The 23,887-nt window shown below is 36.2% G+C and overlaps 1 protein-coding gene across 3 annotated transcripts; it reads left to right on the top strand.

Moving 5' to 3' along the window:
• Positions 1 to 328: 328 nt before the first annotated feature.
• On the top strand, positions 329 to 23,813 carry LOC6649950 (phenoloxidase-activating factor 2). Of its 3 annotated transcripts, none has more exons than XM_023179868.1 (4): positions 329 to 347; positions 22,347 to 22,681; positions 22,743 to 23,001; positions 23,063 to 23,813. In XM_023179868.1, the coding sequence occupies exons 1-4, from the start codon at positions 344 to 346 to the stop codon at positions 23,668 to 23,670; spliced, it is 1,206 nt and encodes a 401-aa protein (XP_023035636.1). In that variant the 5' UTR covers positions 329 to 343; the 3' UTR covers positions 23,671 to 23,813. The 3 variants fall into 3 exon arrangements, with proteins under 3 accessions (XP_023035636.1, XP_002072489.2, XP_023035635.1); XM_002072453.4 differs by lacking the exon at positions 329 to 347 and adding an exon at positions 1,136 to 1,269; XM_023179867.1 differs by lacking the exon at positions 329 to 347 and adding an exon at positions 7,308 to 7,341.
• The last annotated feature ends 74 nt before the right edge of the window (positions 23,814 to 23,887 follow it).

The raw sequence follows: 23,887 nt of genomic DNA, 5'->3' as shown, positions 1-23,887 counted from the left end.
AATGATGCAATAATTAGTTCTTATTAACTAAGACTATCAACGTATAATAAAAATAATAAAACTGAACTAATTTATGATTCGAATTGTGTTGTAAACAAAAATACAGTCTCCACTGTAAACAAGACCTTCAAAGTCATCCCGCAACTCGGGAGTCTTAGTATAGAACTCCCACATACATGTTGGCATTTCCTTTATTTCCAAAGTTAAACTTAGTGATAAATTGAGCGTGCTTTTTATTTGACAGAGCAAAAATGGTGATCGAACTGCAAGTTCGAATAAAAATCACGATCTCAAACCAGACAAAGACAATGGTTTTTAATAAATAAAAACAAAAACCGTGTAAATGAGTAAGTGAACTGAATCCCCCTATTAACCCGCTTGGCACAACATTAATCTATACAAGCATATGTGTGCACAGTGGTTGCCAGTCTGGTGTTTTTGAATTTTAGCTCCGATTTTCTCGACTCCCACTTAATAAAAAAATTTCTTTGCTCTATATTTTTTTTTTAAGGAATGTTCAAATATTAAACAAGCTTATTTCGGCTATGCCGAAGTTTAAATGCCCGTGCACCCCCTGCCAAATATATTTTTACATGTTCATGTTTTCTGTAAGTCAATTCATCAATGCACAGACAAACCATTCAAAGACCTTTTTCTTTGCCATACTCGCTAATTTTTATTCTTCTTTATCCCCCATTGCAAACCTGCGGTTTAGAGCAATGACGTATTAGACTGCTGGCAGCGCTGGCGGCAGCGTTTGAGCACTTGTGTTCTATTTATCCTATCTGATTGAAATTTTGAGATCTTGTAACCAAAACTATCTCATAAGTGAATTTCGTAGGGATACTCCTTCACCTATTTTTCATATATAACTTCCTATATAGCATAAATAACAAGTTTCATCTTAACAGCTTTTGAGATATCAAGTTATGTATATCGACTCAGCTTCTCATGCTGATCAAGAATATATATATATATTATGTGGTCGGAGATGCTTCCTTCTAGGCATTACATACTTCTGACCAAAATTAATATACCCGATTTGCAAGGGTATATGTCCCAAAAACTTTGACACCACTGTATGTATCATACGATCGTCCAATATAGGTTTTATGTGTTGTTTGTCGAATCAATTGCGTGCGTCCCAACCTTTTTCAAGCATCTCAAAAGCTAAACCGGTTTTTAAACAGCTTGAGATAACAAATGGAAAATTTCACAAATGAATGCTAGAATTTAAATACAGTGCAGTGCAGTTCTTTAAGCGTGGCGGTATAAAAATATAATTTTTAACTTATAAATACTATTTTAAAGCAAACTAATTTTATAAATGAATTTATGTAGTAAAAGATACAGCTTTTTATACCATGCATGTATACATACATATGTACATATATGTACATATATCTATAAATATTTATGCTTATCTATGAATATGTATGTATGTGTGTAAAAAAGTACGTATGTACATACATATGTACATACATGTACCCACATGTATGTATGTATGTATATATGTATGTATATGTATACGTTTATGTTATATACACATGGTATACAAAACTAAATATATGTATACATATGTATATTATAATGTTGCATGATAAGGAATTTGTGATGAAACATACATACATACATATGTACATACGTATGTATTTAACTGTATACATATTTACAAATATACTAAGGTACATTGTAATATATGTAAATACATACATATGTATGTACATACATATGTACATACAGATTTACTATACATGTATGTAGATTTACTATATGTACATACATGTACATACATACATATGTCCGTAGGGAAGAGGAAGTACATATGTATGTACACCTGTGGTGAGCACGCTCCGGTTGTGGGCACCCCTATGTAACCTCTCACAGCAATAATATCCCAATGATTGACAGTACGAACTTTTTGAGTTGATATCTAACGAATAGATACATTTGTGTAAAAGCTGTTAGCTTTATACAAAATAATTTTTTTTATTTCATCGTTTTGTGTAATTTTATAAAAATATATTTACATATACATATGTACATATATTCAGTTGTGCGCAATATCGTTGTTTATGTTTCTTATCACTATTTTAATACATTTTCAAAGTTTTTATACCCTTGCAGAGTGTATTATAAAATTGGTTTGTAACGCACAGAAGGAGACGTTTCCGACCCCATAAAGTATATATATTCTTGATCAGCATGAGAAGCTGAGTTGGTATAGCCATGTCCGTCTGTCCGTCCGTCTGTGCGTATGCGTTTTACTCAGCCTTCTTAAGAGCTATTGGGATGAAGCTTGGGATTTGAGCTACTCATAACCCGGGAAAAATAAAGTATGAAAATTGTCAGGATCGGACCACTATATCATATAGCTCTAGAAGAAACATTTTTATAAAAATTGGAGTATCAACATGAAAAGCTATCGCGATCAAACCTCAGATCCCAAAATTTGAATGTAATCGGATAATTAGAACACAAGTTAAAGTCAATATAAATGGGCTTAAGGGTTTCCCGCACCGCTGCTTGCTGCCTACGACGTCATCATCAAATCAACAGAGCTCACGCATACGCACACAGACGCAAGGCTTCTTTGATATTTATACCCTTGCAAAAAGGGTATATTAATTTTGGTCAGAAGCGTGCAACGCATAGAAGGAAGCATTTCCGACCATATAAAGTATATATATTCTTGATCAGCATGACGAGACAAGTTCATATAGGCATGTCCGTCCGTCTGTCCGTCCGTCTGGATCAACGCAAACTTCTCCTAGACCGTTAGAGCTACAGAGTTGAAATTTTGCATGTAGGCTTGTATATACTGCAGGGGTTGTATGTCCCGGATCGGACCACTATATCATATAGCTCCCATACAAATGCCAAAGTCACGAACAGTGACTTTTCTCAATAACTTCGTTATTTTTTTAGCCATTGTCATGAAATTTAATATAAGATTTATATGATATTTATTACGCTTGTTAACGACTGTGCCAAGTTTGATCAAGATCGGGTGACTATATCATATAGCTCCCATATGAACGATCGGTTGAAAACAGTGACTTTTGTCAATAACTTCGGGACTTTTGAAGCAATTGTCATAAAAATTTATATTTTTCAGTTTAGCATAACTATTAAAGACTGTGCCAAATTTGATTAAGATCGGGCGACTATATCATATAGCTTCCATAGGAACAATCGGTGGTGAACAGTGACTTTGATTAATATCTTCGTTATTTCCTAAGCCGTTCTTTCGCAAATATTAGACCTTTTATACAAAAAACTTGCAAGGGTATACAAACTTTTACGCGGTCAAAGTTAGCCCCGGCCATCTGATTTTTAAATCTATTGAATTATTCCTCTTGTCTTCCATGTCACGGCCGCCATGTAATAAGTCCAAACAATTATTCTTTGATTTCTTTATCTTTCATTTATGTATTTTCCGTTTTGATTTAGGTATTTACAACGCACGTCTTTGCTTTGACGATGTTATTAATTCTATAACAATTGTCTTGTACAGCTAAAGACCGCGTAGCTGCGCTGCCAGAGACGACGCACAGTGGGGCCGTTTGGCATTTTACATTGCAAAATTTATAGCTTCTAAACAGATAAAGCGTGGTGCTGTAAATAATGCTGAAACCCGGTTTTTTTTCAATCACCAACAGAATTTATCATTATTTAAAACGACTATGTAACATTTTTTAAAGTTTTAATTTGATTTTCTAACATAAATACAAGAAGTAAAAAATACAAATTATTTAAATTTGTATACATGCCAAAGGGTAAAATTGGTGAGATGTTTGTAACGTACAGAAGAAGACGTTTCCGACCCCATAAAGTATATATATTCTTGATCAGAGAAGATGAGTCGATATAGCCATGTCCGTCTGTCCGTCTGTGCGTATGCGTTTTACTCAGCCATCCTAAGAGCTTTTTATTATTTGGAGCAGATCAAGTATGAAAATTATCGGACCACTATATCATATAGTTCTAGAAGAAACATTTTCATAAAAATAAGAGTATCCCCATGAAATTTACTAATGTGATAGTGTTGGATATAAAACATCAAACCCCCATTGGTCAGATGTTTGTAACGAACAGAAGGAGACGTTTCCGACGCCATAAAGTATATATATTCTTGATCAGCATGAGAAGCTGAGTTGATATAGCCATGTCCGTCTGTCCGTTCCGTCCGTTTGTCCGTCTGTGCGTATGCGTTTTACTCAGCCGTCTTAAGAGCTATCGGGCTGAAATTTCTTCGGGGATTTTTATTACCTGGGAAAAATAAAGTATGAAAACCATCAGGATTGGACCACTATATCATATAGCTCTAGAAGAACTAGAACATTTTCATTAAAATTGAAGTATGTATGAAATTTACATATGTGATAATATTGGATATAAAACCCCAGATCCCAAAATTTGAATGTGATCGGATAAATATAACACAAGTTACAGTCAATATAATAATCGGCTCTGCTCTCAGCTCTGCCGGCAGCGCTGCTTGCTGTCTACTACGGCTTTCGTCATCAACAGAGTACATGCATACACACACAGACGCAACGCTACATAAACTGTATGTGTATGCGTGCCGTGATTTGCTTTGGGAATGAGGGAAGAAGAATAAATTGTAAAATAGAGAGTAAAATTGTTTTGTTTGTATATTGATGAATTGAGTTGCAGAAAACAAACATGTAAAATTATTATTGCCAAGGACTGCAAGGGTATATAAACTTCGGCATAGCCGATGTTAGCTTCTTTGATATTTTTTAAATAATTTTCAATATTGACATCAATATCTAATAAATTTATCATTTTGGGACTATATTTGCTCTTCTCCAAATCCTTTCGTGATCGCACGTGTCTTATTGATGCAATAAGTGGGTCCGAAGAGGCTGCCAGCATGTTAAAAAAGTCTTCATTTTGTCTAACACGAGAAGTTTTTGATGTATTAGTGTATCTGAACCTTTTGAAGTCCTTGTTTGTACATTCCTGTACTTCGTTGGATAGCTCTCCAATTGGTAAGCACTCCTATGTATCGTTAAGGTAAGTTTTTTTTGCGGATACAATTCAGTCAAAAGTTGAGCAGTTTTTTAAGTATATTCGGCAAATTTTTCACCATTTACCATTTCCTTGCAATTTATAACATTCAAGATAACAGCCAACCTTTTAATGATCTCTTGACTAACACCTGTTATTAAAGATGTCATTTCATAATTTTCAAAAAATCCCCTTGAAGTATTTCCATCATTTGTGTTTCCGTATCCGTACTATGGGCAGTCAACTTTCAGTCCCAGCTTTGGAGAGAATTCAGCTTGTATAATCTCCTTCCTGCTCTGAATATCCTCAAGATCCGTTATCCTTTTTTGTTTCTCCTGGCCGAGGAAGTGTGTAAGCTAGATTCAGAAAAAAATCCATACACTTTATCCTGCAATGCAACGGAGAAATTCCATATTCCACCAAAGTTCTCCTCACTCGTTGAATCGTCTAAGTCGTGAAATTCTTTTTGAGTTTTTTTGCAAATTGGACACCTTAACGTTGGGGAAGTGTTTGTAATTTCGTTTAAATTTTTCCATCAATCATTGTCAGGAAACAATCAAACTTAACCGTAAATGTTTTTCGACTCTTGGTTTGAAAAACAGAAGGTTTCAGTTGGCTTATTTGATTTTTTATGTCGCCAACAGTTGATTTGATTAATTCCGGAACTCCTTTCCATATTTGATCAACAAAGGCCGACAATAGTGGGTCGATGACGTTCGAAGATTTCTCCAATGTTCAAAACTTTCACTTCTTAGGCGCAAAGGAACTACAGAAGCCATGAACATATTTTTATCAGAAATAGCTTTGTCTTCTGTGTGTATAATCTGCTTGTAGGCGCTTTGTCCAGATGATCCATCACATCCTTGTTAGTTGTATTCCACCAAAGTTAAAAAAACCCCAATATTTAGTGTATTTAGTGTATTTTATAGTGTATCTAGTTCAATAACGATTTTAGTAATTATTAAAATTTATAAAACAAGCTATCTATAAAAAATATACTTTTCAGATAAAAGAAGAAAATCCAAGATCGATTGTTGAAATCGCCAAATATTCAGTTCTAAAGTTGTGAGTTTTTGTAAAATTTATCATTTATTCCCATTAAAAATGTAAAAAACTTTGGGCGCCTCTAGCACACATGAAGCTCAACCGATTTCAAAAATTTTTTGGACCCATAATCTCTGAAATATTCCCTATCGATTGTTTATATAATTTTTGCCAAACGCGATCATGAAAAAAATGATTTTTGCAACGCTATCCGAGCAGAGATCGATTGCGCCTTATGTTTTCGTATGTTTATAGGGCTCACCTACACGCATTTAGTTTATGTAACTTTGCGTCTGTAGGTGTGTGTGTGTGTAAGTTCTGAGTGTGTGAGTTGGCAGGATTGCTAGTACCATCTGAAATTTCGGTTGCGGAGACGTTGAGGATGTTGAGGAAGGCAGTGATTTTTCCATTCAAAGAGGGTCGAGACTTGGAGCGCTCCGGACGATAATCGACGTCAACAGATCATCAACATTTAAGACTACTGATATGATCGGAATATCCGAAGGATCTGTGATAACCATTTTGAAAGAGCATTTCGGCCTACGAAAAGTCAAATCTCGTTTGGTACCGAAAACGCTCAATTTCTTTTAAAAAGGCATGTTTCGGGGATTTGGAAAAACGTTGGCATAAGTGTATTTTATTGGGAGGGGATTACTTTGAAGGGGATGAAATTGATTTACAAGAATAAATAAAGATTTTCATTTTACAAACAAATTTACCTTACTTTGCCCACAGTAGTATTTATCCGATCTTATTCAAATTCTAGGATATCATGCTTTACACGCAAAACTAGTTAATTTGGTAGAGATACTCCCACTCCTTCACGGATTTCTTGTATAGCACTTAGTGAAATAGTGATTTTCGTATTTCATCTCACAGAGTAAATAAAAAGCCGAAATTCCAAGTTTTATTGTAATAGCTCATAAATTGGCGGAGTAAAACGCATTCGCACCGATGGACGGACCGACGGACATAGCTATATCGATCAGCCTGCTCATTAAACATATATGTATATATAAACTTTATAAAACCTTACCAATATTATAATACCCCTTGGTAAGGGAATAAAAAACAAAAATGCGAATGTGCAAAGCAATAACATGTAAAGTAAGTCAAATTTAATTTTATTTTTCTTTAAAGTGGCTTTGCTTAATGTTTTTTTTTTTTTTTCATTTTTAAGTGTGCCTACAAAAAGAAGCGAATTTTTCCCCCCACAAAATGAACACTTTACTAAATGCTTCATGGAATTTTTGTTTACTGGTAGTTACTTAAGCCTTTTGCCTTTTTAATTTGTATACCATGCACCCATAAAGTGAAATGTTATAATAAAGAACCCAAAATGTATGTAATAGGCAACGGGAATCTTTTCCGACCCAATAAAGTATATATTCTTGATCAGGACCAAAAGCCGAGTCGACTAGATCTCAGAGAGAGAATACAAGAATAGGTATAGATACCTATATCTGTTGCCCGTAGGCTGCTCATCACGGCACCTGCAAAATCGCTGACTGCGACCCTTTGCTGGTCGTATTTCCTCGTCGAAACTCGGGCACTTAAAGAGGATGTGCTCTGCGCCTGCTGCTTCGTCCCCGCATGTGGGACAGGTAAATTCAGAGTCGTGCCCAAATCTATTGAGGTATCGGCGAAAACAACCGTGGCCGCTCAATAATTTTATTAGGGAGTAGTTGACCTTGCCATGGCTAATGTTCGGTATTATCCGAGGCGTATAGCGCCCTTTCTGCGATACATCTAGCATCGAATCTGGCATCGTTCCGACAGCTGTAGGCTCGGCGATGAAAAACCCCTCACTCGGCAGTAGCTCTATTGGTATCATACATTAAATAACCAATGCAGCGTCGTCTGAGACCGTGCGAAACGCGCTGCATTTGCGAAGAGTGCAGAAGCGGTATGTCGAGCGAATACCTCTACTATATGTATCTAACTATTTTCATAGCGGGTGACCAGATCCGTGTCGCGTATAATGTTGTGGACTTTGCCACACTCATTAACAGCGATCGCTCCTGTTGTTCAGAGCTCAGCATTAGTCGGGAAAGTACTCCTCCGATCGTCACCGCCTTTAGTCGGACATATGCTAAGCGCTTCTTAAAACAGAGCCGAGAGTCCAGCCAGATGCCTAGGTATCGCGGTGTTAAAGGCCTTTTTCACACCCAGTGTGACGACCAGGCATCGTTCCTCTCGACAGCCTTGGATGCGATATCGGTCACCTTCTGGATCGCGTTGATGGTGTATCGTGCTTTGCGCAAGCCGAATTGCTTTGGTGATAAATCGCCGGCAGCGCCAATGGCTGCTTACAGTCTATAGCCTATACTGTTTTCTAGCACTTCGATCAAGCAAATCGGAATGTAGGATGGGATTTGAAGTTTACATTTTGCTGGAAAGGTGCCTTCCCTAAGGCATTGATTATAGGTAGCAACAAAGGCTTCTGGGTGCAATACCATGGGCAGTTTCAGTGCTCTGTTTGGAATAGCGTCAGGGCCTGAGGCTTTGGTGCGATCAAGGCGCCTGGCTATAGTTAGGATTTCATCCGCAGAGACGGTGTCAAAATTGAACGTGAGGCTTAAATCCGGGCGTTGCAGAAATAACTTCGGCGCGGTGTGGGAATAATTCATCAATTATAATAGTGGCTTCAGTCGCTTCTATAGGCGTGGCGCGATTGTTGGCTGTAATACTCTTGACCACGATTTTATAGGCTCTGACCCAAAGATGGTGTTCAGCTGTGTCGCATTTTTGCCCTATTGATGGCCTGCTTTAACGCTTTTTTATTGCCACAAAATTCTGCGTACAGCTGAGCCCATATTCCTTCGCCCAGTCTTCTTGCACGTGTACAACGGCAATGCCTCTGTTATACAGCACCACCAAAAAACAGATTGGTGGTGCTTCCTGTAGGCCCTATTTGGGGACATGCTTACGTTACAGGCTGCCTCTGTGTTGGCCTTAAGCTGTTCGGCCGTATGGTCTGCTGGCTGCGTATTAATCTCCAAGTTTGCGAATTCGGTCGAGAATGCCTGAACATCTGAAGTGTCGGCTCTGAACGATCTCAAAATCAATTAAATCAGGCACTTTGTGTGGCTCTGTGGGCCATTAAGTAGGTGTCCAATCCACCCTATTAAGTAGGTTGTGTTGTACAACTGTTTCCTTATAGGATTTACCAGGCGTGAACGCCAGTGAGTGTGTTTGGCGTTATAGGTAGCTGCTGCAATAAAGCGTTCTCCGAGGGTGGTGTAGAAATCGTTGAATTTCTTTTCGGAGATTGAAAAGCGTGATTGTCAGTACAAAGCAACCAATGAAGTATTTCCGCAGCTTGTTTGGACACTAATGGCTGTTGCTTGCATATACTGCGTTTTAAATCTGATAAGGAACGAGTATTTTATACTGTTGTACTGGTACTGATTTTTATTCCGCATCAGTTCAAAGCACGCTTGCAAAGGATACACCAGAAATGATTTTAGAATGAATGATAGATCTAACAGCTTTGGCAAAGTATCCCCATGTAGTTCGGGAGGCGTTGTAGGTAACCTTTGGTAAATATATGTATATATATATAATTAAATTATTAAATTGATTTAAATTTCAAAATATTTTCATTTCTTAATTTTAAGTATTGACGAAATAGCGAGTTAGTCGACAAGCAAAAATGATTTAGTGATTTAGTGCAAACTGTAGTTATTCTTCTTATTCCAGTGTAAAGCACTTATCTTATGTATTCCAGTGTAAAGCATATAAGCAAAGTTCAAGGGAAACAGAAGGTATTTATTGGTTGATTGGTTAAAGATGTGTTAAATATATAACTCGCCCACTCTTAAAAAAAGGAGTCTCGACAATGGCGTAATATTACCAGAACAAAAATTTTCAAAATTTTTTTAGGTACATTTTTTTTTGTGTTTTTTTTTTTATATTAGTTATAGTATTATGTATCGCATAAACACAAAAATGGCCAATAATATTTTTTTAAATATAGTTATTATGGTTTGTTTTCTTTTTCATCCTAAATTTACTTCTACGATGAATTATTTTTCTAAGAATAGACTCTTCTTCATTATTAACTGGTTCAATTTTTTTCCGGTTTTTGGAAAGGGGTTTGTGATCTTAAGTCTCGCATCTGGCATTTTTTTAAATCTGGTATTAGCTTCGAACTCTGCTCGTTTTTCATTAAGTTTTCACGTTTATGTATTTTCTAAGTTTGTGTATCGACTGCTGGTTTTCCTAAATAAATATCATAACTGGAGCCTGTCCAGTTGTTGAATGAATCATAGAAGTCGTGAGTAGTTCTAGTACAATGATTTATAATGTTTTGTATGCAACTGAACAACGAGGATTCGGGTTCGAATCACAGGCTAGTATATGGATGTAGTTTTCGACTAAGCCGAAGGCCTTAGTTGCCAGTGCAGTGGGTAATAGTATTGCTGTATAAAAGTCATTTTAACATTATTGATACCTGAGTAAAGAGGGTCATAGTGAATTTTCATTATAGTATTATTTAATGATTCAATAATCATTAAGATTTCTTCAAAATGTCGCGCAGTATGTTTGAAGTTTTAGTAACCTTAGCATTACAATTTATGAGAATATGTATTCTTTTTGAAATATACCAAAATCATTTTTATGTAAAGATCAAACTATTTTGCATGGGAAAATACTTTAAAATAAACGAGAGGGCCGAGGCTAACTTCGACCGCGTCAAAGTTTGTTTACCCTTGCAAGTTTTTTGTTACTCTTTACTCACCTGTAGCCGTAAAAATGGAAAAGCGTTTTAACGCAAGAACGGCCAACCATCTTAGCTTAGCAAATAACGAAGTTATTTATCAAAGTCACTATTTACCACCGATCATTCCTATGGGAGCTCTAGGATATAGTCACCCGATCTTGATCAAATTCGGCACAGTCATTAACAGATATATAGAACTGACAAATGTTTAATTTGAAAGCAATCGCGTGAAAAGTAACGAAGTTATTGATAAAAGTCACTGTTTTCGACCGATCGTTCCTATAGGATCTATATGATATAGTCACGCGATCTTGATCAAATTTGGCATAGTTGTTTATAGGTGTAATAAACTCACAAATATTATATTTCGGTTCTTTCGCAAACATTAGCCTTTAGCCTTTAGCCTATAGGTAAGGAAAGAGTTACCATAAAAGTTGCAAGGGTATACAAACTTTGACGCGGTCGAAGTTAGCCCCGGCCCTCTGGTTTTCAAATTTATTAGCCTCTTGTTTATATAGTAGCTTGATATTAAAGGATCAGATGAGTTCATAGCTCTATTAAAAACGTCAGCCATATTATTTAATCTAAAATTTTTTCTGGCATATGAACGTCGGTATATTTTATAATGTTTCTTACGAGCTTCTGATACATTCTTACCTAAACATCCAACTGGAATCTATTATGTCTGCTCCGTGAACTAATATTTTATGTACAGTTGGAGACATCGGGAATCACGGATATGTTTTCAGGTATAGATTAAAAGTGTCTTTGCGAAATTGTCGGTACTTTTTTGTGCTGATTAAGAATTCCCACGATATTGTTATTAATATATAGTAAAAGTTATTTAAAATGACCTCATCCAACAATGTAATGGATGAAAACCGTTTTGTATTTGCAAAGATTCGCCTCGCCTCATTGCTGTTACCACTTCCGTTCTGTTTCGGAATGCTAATATGCAAACCCATTTCCTTCCATACTGTTTGCTGAATTTCCTTCTTTCATATCATAATTTTATATTTATCATCGTCTTTAATGTGCCATGTCTTTATATCAATACGGTACGATGTGTTCCAGATGAATTTTATTAATCGAATCCATGCATGTTTTACGCCGTTTTAAAGAGTCAGGCTGAGGTCGAAAGGTTTCAGAATTAAAATCTGTGATTTCGATAATTCTTTTAGGATTTACAGCACAGATTGGGCAACATTGATTGGATTTTGTATCAGTAATACCATAAAATACCTTTCCATCAATTAATGACACATATGTTTCAAAATCACAGAAATATTTTTGGGTTGGGTTTGAACACTTCCAATTTTGCTACTTGCATATCTAAATTTTCTTTTTCTCATATGATTTTTGCGGAGCTCTCTTTCGGGTATTCAATTTTTAAAGGCCTGCAAAACCTAACTAACTCAAATTTTTGTTTATACGAACTTTGACCTGTCGATCGATCATAGCTTAAAATAAGGGTGCAGTCCGTTACATTTTCCATTTTCTCTAAAACATCATTTTGTAAGGTGAATATTCTTTCAACTGTGTGGTTTATCCAATCCTGCAGAGAAACCTTTGTTAAAGTTTTTGTAATACTAATTCCTAAAAGGTCTGCATTGCAACTTTGTAGATCTATTGAGTCGTATCCAGGACGTATATTGTACGTGCGCCTTGTAGAGTTGTGTAAAGTTAATATATTGCAGCTTTGTATAATTATTGTCCAATTAAAAAGCTAATGCTTCAATATTGGAGATGCGATCTGGTCCCGGTTGATTTGTTATTTCGGGATTCTCAATATATTCCTAAGTCATTACATTCGCAGTACGCCAACCACTTTATTATCATTACTTTTACGCGCAGATGCAGTGGCGGCATGCAAAAGTAAGGCAGTAGAGCAGTCATTCTGAACGGCAACTTCTGAAGCCATTTATCTATTTAGTCTAAGGCCGGCATATCCAACTTTCGGACAACCCATCTTCAATGGTAATGGCTAAGCAGTATATTCCACATCAATTTTTTTTTCTATACATTTTGCAAGCCATTCTGTGTGAATCGACTTAAATCGCTCAAGATTTCGATTGTATTGGCGCAAGTAGGGTTTTATATAATATACAAAATAAATCACTTATGACTTAATTTGCTGTATGTTTGATTTGTTTAAATTTTCTCTATTGCTTTCATTATGTACGCTGTGACAGCATCAGCGTTGTGATTTTTGTTGTTTCAAATTGTCTGGACGTGGCCCATACGACACCAGGACATAGCCTGTTTCGCGCGAGCCCAAGCAGAGCGCTGTCCACCTCCCGCCCGACCGACCATGGAGCGCAGCCGCATATCGGACAACAATTAAAAATATGAATAACTACGGCTAATTACGAGTTAAATGTGCTAAAATAGAGGTTTTCACAAGAGAAAGAGAGGCTTCAGATCTGATTACGAGATACAGAAGATTGTAATCAGAACATAGGACTCGAAAAGGTTCATGCAAAGAATAGTTAGAACTACAGTGTTTTAAGAATAGAGGAATAACATTTCTAGTAGGTCTACGGGGTACAGATAGGTTTAACTGGTTCAATAGCTCAGGAGAGTCTATTTCACCTATTAAAAATTTATGAATAAAGATAGCACCAAGCATTACTCTACGATTAATTAAAGAAGGAAGATTGATTAAAAGAAGCCTACTGGAGTATGATGGCAAATTGATATTGCGATCCCAATTTAGACCGCGAAGATCAAAAAGCAGAATTTGCTTTTGAACAGATTCAATTTTACTTTGGTGCGTCTCATATTGAGGTGACCATTTGCAAGATCCGTACTCTAAGATAGGACGGATTAAAGAAGTGTACAGAATTTTAGTTGTGTACGGATCGCCAAACTCTTTTGACCATCGTTTCACAAACCCAAGAACATTCATAGCTTTACTAACTGTAGCAGAAATATGAGGATTAAAAGTTAATTTATGGTCCATAAGAACACCTAAGTCATTGATAATATTTAACCGCTCTAAGGCAGTGTCGTTAAGGTAATAAGTTGCTAAGTATGGAGTGCATCTATAAAAAGACATAACTTTACATTTAGAGCCATTAAGGTTGATTAGGTTGGTTTTACACCAACTCTGAAGATCATTAAGATCCGATTGAAGTAGGCAAAAAGACGATATGTTTTTAAAACTGAGGTAAAGCTTGACATCATCCGCGTACATAAGCACCCGAGAATGTGACACTACCAATGGAAGAATATTTATAAAAAGAGTGAATAGCAATCGACCCAAATGACTACCCTGAAGAACTCCAAAGGTCACTTGGATGGTCTTAGAAAATGAAGACTTAAAGAGGACCTTTTGTGAACGCTTAGAAAGATATTGAAGAATTCAATCTAGCAAAAGGCTGGGGATGCCAAGTGCGTTTAATTTATATAAAAGCAGAGTATGATTAACAGAGTCAAAGGCCTTGCTGAAGTCAGTATAAATGACGTCAGTTTGCACGGCAGTCTTGAACCCTTTGATTGAGTGAGATGTAAATTCTAATAGGTTAGTAGTTGTCGCTCTACGTTTTTTAAACCCATGTTGGGATGACGAAATGATTGAGCTACAAAAATGCTGCAATTGAGATGTTATTGTTTTTTCAAATGCTTTGGGTATGGCAGACAATTTAGAAATACCCCTATAATTGGAGCCCTCGGACTTTTTCCCCTTTTTATGAATAGGAATAATATATGATACCTTCCAGATAGGCGGGAAGGCGGAAGATGTGACGGACAGTGTAAACAACTTAAGTATTGGCTTACATAGGGCCTCTGCTCAAAATCTTAATACGCAGCCTGGTATTCTATCAGGGCCAGGTGCATATATTGGTTTGACGGAACTGAGCACGCTAAGAACCGAACTTTCATCAAACACAGGGTCTAAAATTCAATAACAAGATTGCAAGTGATGAGGATAAGGAGGATTTGCTTGATAAATCGAAGAGGAATAAGTTGTTTTGAAAAAATCAGCAAACATGTGGGCAATTGCCTGATCATTGTCAGCTTTATTGATTTCAAAAGACAAGTAAGTCGGGTGCACCGATGTTTAACATTGACAAATTTATAAAATTGCTTAAGATCGCGAGAAAACCTAAGTTTACATCGCTGAAGATAATCCTTATAGCAATGTGAATTCAGTACCATAAAATTGATTGAGCAACTACAAAAAAGGGAAAAATCCGATGCTTTACCGGATTTTTTAAATATTTTATAACATCTCGATTTTACGTTCTTCAAGTTACAAGTTACTTCAAGTTATCAGACCATCCTAGAGTCACACGCGGAACACCAACATCAAAGAAGGACTCAAGAGTTTTATAGAAGACAGAAATGGCAGAGTCCATATCCGTGCAAGTATACAGATATGTCCAATCATTAGTTAACAAGAGTTTTTTAAGTTTAGTAAAGTTTGTCTTGCGGAAACATCGGGTTGGAGGCATCGAGTTATTATGTCGAGACATAACCCCAAAAGGAAGGTCAATGGTTACAACCAGAGTTGGATGAAAGTTGTCTTCAGGGATAACTAAGGGATCAGTCCTGGAAACATCGCAGTTGGAAGAATCCAACACAAATACCCGATCTAGTGATCTGTTACGACTATTCCGGACAGGATTTATTTGAGTTAGGGACAACTCAAGCAGACCATCTATGAAACAATGTGACAAGGAGAGCAACAGTAATAAAGAATCAAATGAGAAACCTCCCTGGTTCTCTCGCGAGCTATCCAATTTGAAAAATGTGAAGACACGATATTATAAGAAGTTTCAAAAAACACGTCGTTCATCAGATTGTGCTCTGTATACAGTCGCTCGTTCAAAATTCATGATGCTTAATACACAATGCTATAAGAATTATCTTCAGCGGTGTAAGCTTCAATTTTCTTCTGACCCTAAACAATTTTATAATTTTGTTAATTCTAAACGTAAGACCTCTGTGCACCCATCTTTTTTGTCTTTTCAAAATAAAAAAGCGAGCACTGATCAGGCAATTGCCAATATGTTTGCGAGTTTTTTCAAAACAACTTATTCCTCAACGGAATATCGAGCAAGTCCGTATCCTTATCATTTAAAAAAGGCTAATTGCATTTTTAATCCAGTGATTGATGAAAGTTCTATTCTTAGCGAATTTAAATTAGTTAAACCTGTTTATTCTCCGGGGCCAGACGGTATTCCTGGATGTGTACTCAGGTTCTGTGCAAACGTATTATGTAAACCCATTTTAAAATTGTTTCTATTGTCTGTAGAATCTTCCTCTTTTCCATCTATTTGGAAGGAGTCGTATATTATTCCTCTGCATAAAAATGGCAAAAAGTCCGAAGCCTCTAACTATAGGGGTATCTCAAAATTGTCCGCTATTCCGAAAGCTTTTGAGAAAATTATAACTTCTCAATTGCAACATTTTTGCAGCTCTATTATTTCGCCATCCCAACATGGGTTTGTGAAACGTAGATCTACAACAACTAACCTTTTAGAATTTACATCAATAATTATCAAGGGGTTCAAAAATGGTAAACAAACTGATGTCATATACGCTGACTTCAGCAAAGCCTTTGATTCCGTTAATCATACCCTATTACTTTCTAAGCTGAGCGACATTGGGTTTCCACCCCTTTTCCTTTCTTGGGTTCGAGAATATTTAACAAATAGAAAACAGAAGGTACTTTTTAAGTCTTCTTTTTCCGTTTCCATTTCTGTGACTTCTGGTGTACCTCAAGGTAGTCATCTTGGCCCTCTGCTCTTCACACTATTTATTAACGATCTTCCATCAGTCATTGTTCGCGTGTGCTTATGTATGCTGACGATGTCAAGCTTTGTCTTACTTATAAAGATACCGATTCATTTAGTCGGCTACAAGCTGATCTTAAAAACTTTCAATCCTGGTGCCAGTTTAATCTACTAAATCTTAACACTACCAAATGTAAGGTAATGACTTTTTTTCGTAACTCTCCTCAACTGGTCACTTATTTTCTAAACAACAGTCCTTTAGAACGTCTAAATAATATGAATGATTTGGGCGTACTTATGGACCATAAGTTAAATTTTAACACCCATATTTCCACCACGGTCGCAAAGGCCATGAGTGTCCTGTGTTTCATTAAAAGATGGTCAAAAGAATTTGATGACCCCTATACAACTAAAGTTCTTTTTACTTCGCTTGTCCGTCCTATTTTAGAGTATGGGTCTTGCATTTGGTCACCTCAATATGAGTCGCACCAGATTAGACTAGAATCCGTTCAAAAGCAGTTCTTGCTATTTGCTCTTCGTGGCTTAAGCTGGGATCGCAATGTCAATTTGCCTTCGTATTCTAGTAGACTTCTTTTGATTTACCTTCCGTCCCTAACTAACTGTAGAATTATGCTTGGTGTCATTTTTATGCACAAGCTCCTAATTGGTGATATCGACTCGCCTGAGTTATTAGTCCAGTTGAATCTGTTGGTACCATGTAGACGGAGTAGACATCCTTTAATACCTTTATCCCTTAGTCGTTGTTCTTCTAACTATGCTATGCATGAACCTTTTAGGGTCCTCTGCTCTGATTACAATCTTCTATCCCCTGTAATCGGCTCAGAGTTTTCTATTAATATGCTTAAAACATCTATCCTATCCCTTTTAGTTAATAGCTAGCTATAGTATAATGTGTTTGTCTGTCTTTTCTATTGTGTATTTTGTCCACGCGATTCGTGCCGTGCGTTATACGGCTTTTTTATTATTTTTTAAATTAAAATCTCCCAGAATAACGAGCAAGTCTTTGTCAGAGAGATATGAGGAAATAAGTTGAATAGCTTCCAAATGGTGAGTGTATACTGCCAAGTCGGACTGTGGTGGAATATACGAAGAAGAAAGATAGGCAGAAAAAGAATTAAACGAAATTTTAACACAAACAAATTCAACCTCTTGATTGGAGGACTGGACAATTTCAGACGAGAACGCCGAGTCAACAGCGATCAAAATGCCACCACCATTACGGCTAGTGCGATCATGTCTACATATTAAATATTTTGAGGGAAAAATTGAAGCATCGGCAATATTAGGCTTCAGCCAAGTCTCTGTAAAGGCAAGAATATGAAAAGCTAGGCTATCTACATAAAGTCTGGACAGTTTAGTCTTTAGTCCCCGTACGTTCCGATAGGCCAGAGTTAGGGACGATATTAGTTTTTTGACTCGCCAACAGGTGCAGACGAGCCGGAAGGAACGTTATTCACAGAGGCAGGTAGCAAGCTAATTGGAGGCCGATTCTTCTTTTTTATTGTATACTCTTTTACAACAAGGTGTTCCGGCCAAAAATCTTTATGACATATTTGGCCAAAAAGATCTGGGGAGACTCTTATTTTAAAGAACGAAATGTCCAGAGTATATGAAAAACGGAACTTTTTCACAGCAATGTTTGGTGCTTGAACTTTGCCCTGGATGCTATGACTTCTTCAGAAGTAGTATTGGGATCAAGCCTCGAAATAAAAATTTGCTTTTTGGGTGGAACTACAAAAAGGGAACTAGGAATACTAGGCACAGCAGTATCTGAAGCAGCCAGCACTTTACTAGCTCCTCTTGTAAGTACTTTATTGGCACTATTTCTGGAAACGGATGTTTGCCCGGACGGTTCGGAAACTACAACGATATCGTGTTAGTAGGTGGGATACTGTCTCCAGGGGAAATTGGAAGAGACTCCACACCTGTCAAAGCCGGACTCCTAAACGATATCAGCTGCTGTACATTGGGTGACATAAGGTCAATGTCGAAAGCCGGAACTGGTAGAGACGAATGTGCCGACGGACTGAGGGACGCGCCTTGAATCCTGGCCCTCTTTCGCGTCGGAGATTTAATCTAAAGTTTAGAACTTCCATCCATGAATTGAACCTCCATCGCCAAAAGCTCCTCTTGGAGCTTATGAACGCCAGCTGACAGGGTTTTAAATGCATCCCCAGTCCGTTTCATAAAACTTCGCATCTCGAGCTCCAAGCCACGACACGAATCACAGCCCCATTTAAGGCCGCCACCCTGTGCAATACTATCCCGCACCTTGACTGTGTAACCAGCACATTTAAAGTGCATTACATTGTCACACAGCCAACAGTAAAGAAAGTCTTCACTGGTCTTTCTGTGATTATTGCAATTATATTTGCAACAGACAGACATTAGAAAGAGAAAACCAAAGGAGAGAATATTTGTTTATTTTCTGTATTAAAACACACAACAACAAAAACTTGTCACCAGCGCGAAGATAACAGCCGCCAGCGCGATCAAAAGAGAAAACAAAAGAATAGAGAGCACCAACACCACACAAACAAAAACAAACTATGAACTGTAAATTGAGAGCAAAAAATATAACGAAATCAAAAACTAAGCAGCGCAAAAACAAAATTATATTTGCGTTTGTTAAAGTTTTGATTATAAATTTATATGAAGTAAGTAAGTCGTCTCGCCGACTTGGGTATACCATACACCAGGTGAAACAAATATTTAAAATTTCGAAAACCAAATGTATGTCTATTAAATTGTTTTAACATGCCTCATAACCATATGCTATCTCGCTATCTCACTCTACAAACACACGAGCACTCTAGCGCCGCCACTAGCCAACGGCCAATTCTGCCCTTATGGATCGCGTAGCAAAATACGTTCATACGTATATTTTGTATGTTTCTAGTCCGATTTCAATCAAATTTTGTAGTTTGATAGAAATAGATAAGATTTATTAGTCTGCCAAATTTGACTGCGATGGTCAAAATATTGCAAGAGCCAATCGGTTTTTTCTAAATTATGGAGGCGGAAGTGGGCGTGGCAACATATTAAAATATATGTATTCTGCGCGCATACTAAGCCAAAATACATACTAAATTTGGTGACTTTAGCTTTGTTAGTTTTCGAGAAAATCTGTTTTGTTTAATTTTCGGGGGCGGAAATGGGCGTGGCACAATTTTCAAATAGTCAATATCTGCGCGTCTGTTAAGCTAGCTTACATACCAAATTTAATGTCGGTAGCTTTCATACTTTTTAAGAAAAACAGTTTTATGTAAATTCCGGGGGCGGAAGGGAACGTGGCAAAAATTTGAAACAAACTCGATAAGCGTACATACTACACGACCATGCATACCAAATTTGGAGGCTCTAGCTCTTATAGTCTCCGAGATCTAGGTGTTCATACGGACGGACGGACGGACAGACGGACATGGCTAGATCGACTCGGTTTTTGATCCTGATCAAGAATATATATACTTTGTGGGGTCGGAGATGCTTCCTTCTGCCTGTTACATACATTTTGGCGACTTTAATATACCATTTCACCCTATGGGTGTATGGTATAATAAATGTTTGTAAATTTAACGCAAACTTTGCGATGAGTATAGCGATTTATTAAAAATTGGTAAGGCAATGAATTTAAATTTAATATTATAAATTAGCTTCACGAAAGAATGAAAGACAGTAATTAAGCGAGAGCGCAAAAAAAAAACGACCGACTTCGATAAGTGACAATATGTTATCTAAATATCAACAAGTGTGTTGTTGTTAAACGTAAAGGAAACTTCAAGTGCATTTTTTTTTCAAAAGGAAGAAAAACGAGCAGAAAAACTGATTACTACAATAAAGTAGACACATTGATTAGTAACTTGCCAGTTTTAATTGAATGTTTGATAAAATTGTTAGATTTTCGTTTAAAATACAATCAACAAAAACACTGGACATTAAAAACACCACAAACATTTATGCTCATTTATCGTAAATAATAGATTATAAATACCTTGAGCTATGCTATCCATCCTACACTTATAAATTTAAATAAAGCAAATGATAATTTGAGCACTTACAACAGCAGAAAGTTTTACGCGCCAATTTATATAATTGAGAGCTTCAGCTGATCAGCCGAAAAAAAAACGTTTTCCAGCTAACTGAAGTGCTTACTATTAATAAATAAAAATATTTTCCTAAAATTTCACCATTAATTTTATGACTTTATGCCACCCATTATGCAAAATCGGCCATAGTGCAACGGTAAAATTTAAGACGAAAGCAAAAGAGACAAGCAAAACAACAACACCGCTAATGCAAGTTTTGTTGTTTATGTTGGAATTGTTTGATTTTATTTTGCAAGTGCACAAAAACTAGTGAAAGCAATCGCGAAATGAAAATAAAATTCCGATGTTAAAGTTTTAGTCAAGAAGAAAGTGAATTTATAAAAAAAAACAAAAAACAGGATGGCGGGCCTAACGTCGACCGCGTCAAAGTTTGTATACCCTGCAAGTTTTTTGTTACTTTTTGCATATCTAAGTATAGCCGTCATCGAGGAAAAACGTTTTAAAGGTCTAATGTTCGCGAAAAAACGGCCTACAATTTACGCATAGGAAATAACGAACAAAGTCACTGTTCACCACAGATAGTTCCTATGACAGCTATATGATATATATAGCGATATTGATCAAATTTAGCACAATCATTAGCTATGTTAAACTAAGAAATATATATTTTTATGACAATTTATTCAAAAGTAACGAAGTTATTGACAAAAGTCACTGTTTTTGACCAATCGTTCCTATAGGAGCTATATGATATAGGCGATATGGCTCAACTTTGGCACAGTCGTTTATAGGAGTAATAAAATTACTAATATTGAATTTAACGATGAAAGCTCAGAAAATAATAATCTTTAAAAAGTCACTATTATTGACTTTGCCGTTTGTATGTATGTGAGCTATACGATAAAGTGATCCGGCTGAGTCCGTGATATACAACCTGTGCTTTATATACAAGCCTACATGCAAAATTTCAACTCTGTAGCTCTTACGGTCTAGGAGGAGTTTGTGTTTATCCAGACGTACGGACGGACATGGCTATATGAACTTGACTCGTCGTGCTGATCAAGAATAAATATACTTTATATGGTCGGAGATGCTTCCTTCTATGCGTTGCACATTTCTGAACAAAATTAACTTACCCTTTTTACAAGGGTATACAAAAAAAATTAGATTCTGATAACATTTTAAACAACTAAACCGTCGTGGATTCTAACATCTCTATGGGCTTATCAACCATTAAAATGGTTAAACAAAATTCTGCATGAAGCCTAATCAAAAATAAATGTTCTCATTTTCATTCTATTGTGATAAGATTTACCTACATATATCAGATATTGACAGTCCACAGAGATTTCAAATTTTCGACCTCTCATGCTGAATACATATATACTTTATATATATGTACATATACACTTTAGTTCGTCAACAATATTTTCCCCAATCTCATTTGTGTATTTTTATAACATCCTGTACAATGTTCTTCAACTATTATGCCTGCAACAAAGATTGTATTGTCAAAATGGTTCAAATTTGAAATTGAAAAATATGTTTTTATATCTTTACTACTCTGATTATTAACATACATATATTTATTTTGTTTTTATTTTGGGTTTCGAAAGGCTGCATTAAATGATTACTTTTAACTACCCTATCTTTCGGGATTTTAAATTTAAAAAATCCAAAGATAAGTAATATAATAATGAGTTTTATATTATCTAAATTTTTACTGAACAGACAAAATGATAATACTTCAGGGGTTTATTCTCCTAAGGCTGATGAGCCAAATTTGTCTTGCGCAAGACACATCATTGGACAACCTTATTGCAGATATATTTAAAACGGGCGAAAACTCGATCAGCACTACGCAATCCAGTAGTGTTTTAGAAAAAAATATCAATCCTAAATTGTCACCAAAATACCAGTCTTGTGGCAATCAAAGAGAATGCGTACCTAGATGGTTGTGTGCTAATGACACAATAAACTCTAGCGGTGAAAATATAATTGATATCCGAATCGATACTGGATCGCCTTGCAAGTATTTGGAACTCTGTTGTGATCTTCCAAATAAGGTAATTTAATTAAAAATCAATAAGCAAAATATTTTGTTGATGTCCAATATATTACACATAGCAAAAAAACTCAGATGTACCATTAACACCTTCTGAAACTCCTAATGGATGTGGATACCAAAATCCAAACGGTGTTGGATTTAAAATTACTGGAGCTGTTAATCAAGAAGCAGAATTTGGAGAGTTTCCATGGATGGTTGCAATTTTACGAGAGGAAAATAAACTAAATTTGTATGAATGTGGTGGTGCACTGATAGCTCCTGACATAATACTAACTGCAGCTCACTGTGTTCATAATAAAGATGCAAACACTCTTATTGGTAATTTAAAAAATAAAAGATATTGTAATAATTTAAACATTTAAATGTTGATGTTTTTCAGTCAGAGCCGGCGAATGGGATACTCAAACAAAAGATGAAATTATCCCACATGAAGATCGATATGTCAAAGCAATAGCTTATCATGAACGATTTAACAAAGGATCACTTTATAACGACATTGCACTTCTTCTGGTAGAAAGTCCCTTTTCCTCGCAAAGTAACATCCAGCCGGTATGTTTGCCAGAGATTGGTGAGGTATTTAACTATAACCGTTGTTATGCTACAGGATGGGGAAAAAATAAATTTGGAAAAGACGGTGAATATCAAGTTATTTTAAAGAAAATTGACTTGCCAGTTGTAGGAAATGAAATATGTCAATCAAATTTACGTGAAACTCGGCTGGGTCAACATTTTAATTTACATGATAGTTTTATTTGTGCTGGCGGAGAAAAAGGAAAGGACACTTGCAAAGGCGATGGTGGTTCTCCATTGGTTTGTCCAATAAAAGGAGAAAAAAATCGTTTTAAATCAGCTGGTATCGTTGCCTGGGGCATTGGCTGTGGAGAGGAAAATATTCCTGGAGTATATACAAATGTTGCTTATTTACGACCATGGATAAATGAAAAACTTAAATTGTGGAAAATCGACTCAAAATATTACACGCTATAAAAAATAACCCCTTTGGTATACACATATATACATACATATACTTTAAATTTAATTCTAATTTGCTTTTTCCTTTTTGTAACTAGTATATGAGAGAGATTGTCATGATATTAACTGTTTAAAATAAAATGAAATCTTCATCTTAAGTTTTGTATTTGTTGGCCAATGTCTCGGCCATAATTATAATCTGCTACTCGTTGGATTCGATGAATCAAAACAT

This window comes from Drosophila willistoni, unplaced genomic scaffold (genome assembly GCF_018902025.1).
Source record: "Drosophila willistoni isolate 14030-0811.24 unplaced genomic scaffold, UCI_dwil_1.1 Seg485, whole genome shotgun sequence".
Taxonomy (NCBI): Eukaryota; Metazoa; Arthropoda; class Insecta; order Diptera; family Drosophilidae; genus Drosophila; species Drosophila willistoni.
Note: the sequence above shows the minus strand (reverse complement) of the source record. Positions and strands in the feature narration are given on the sequence as shown.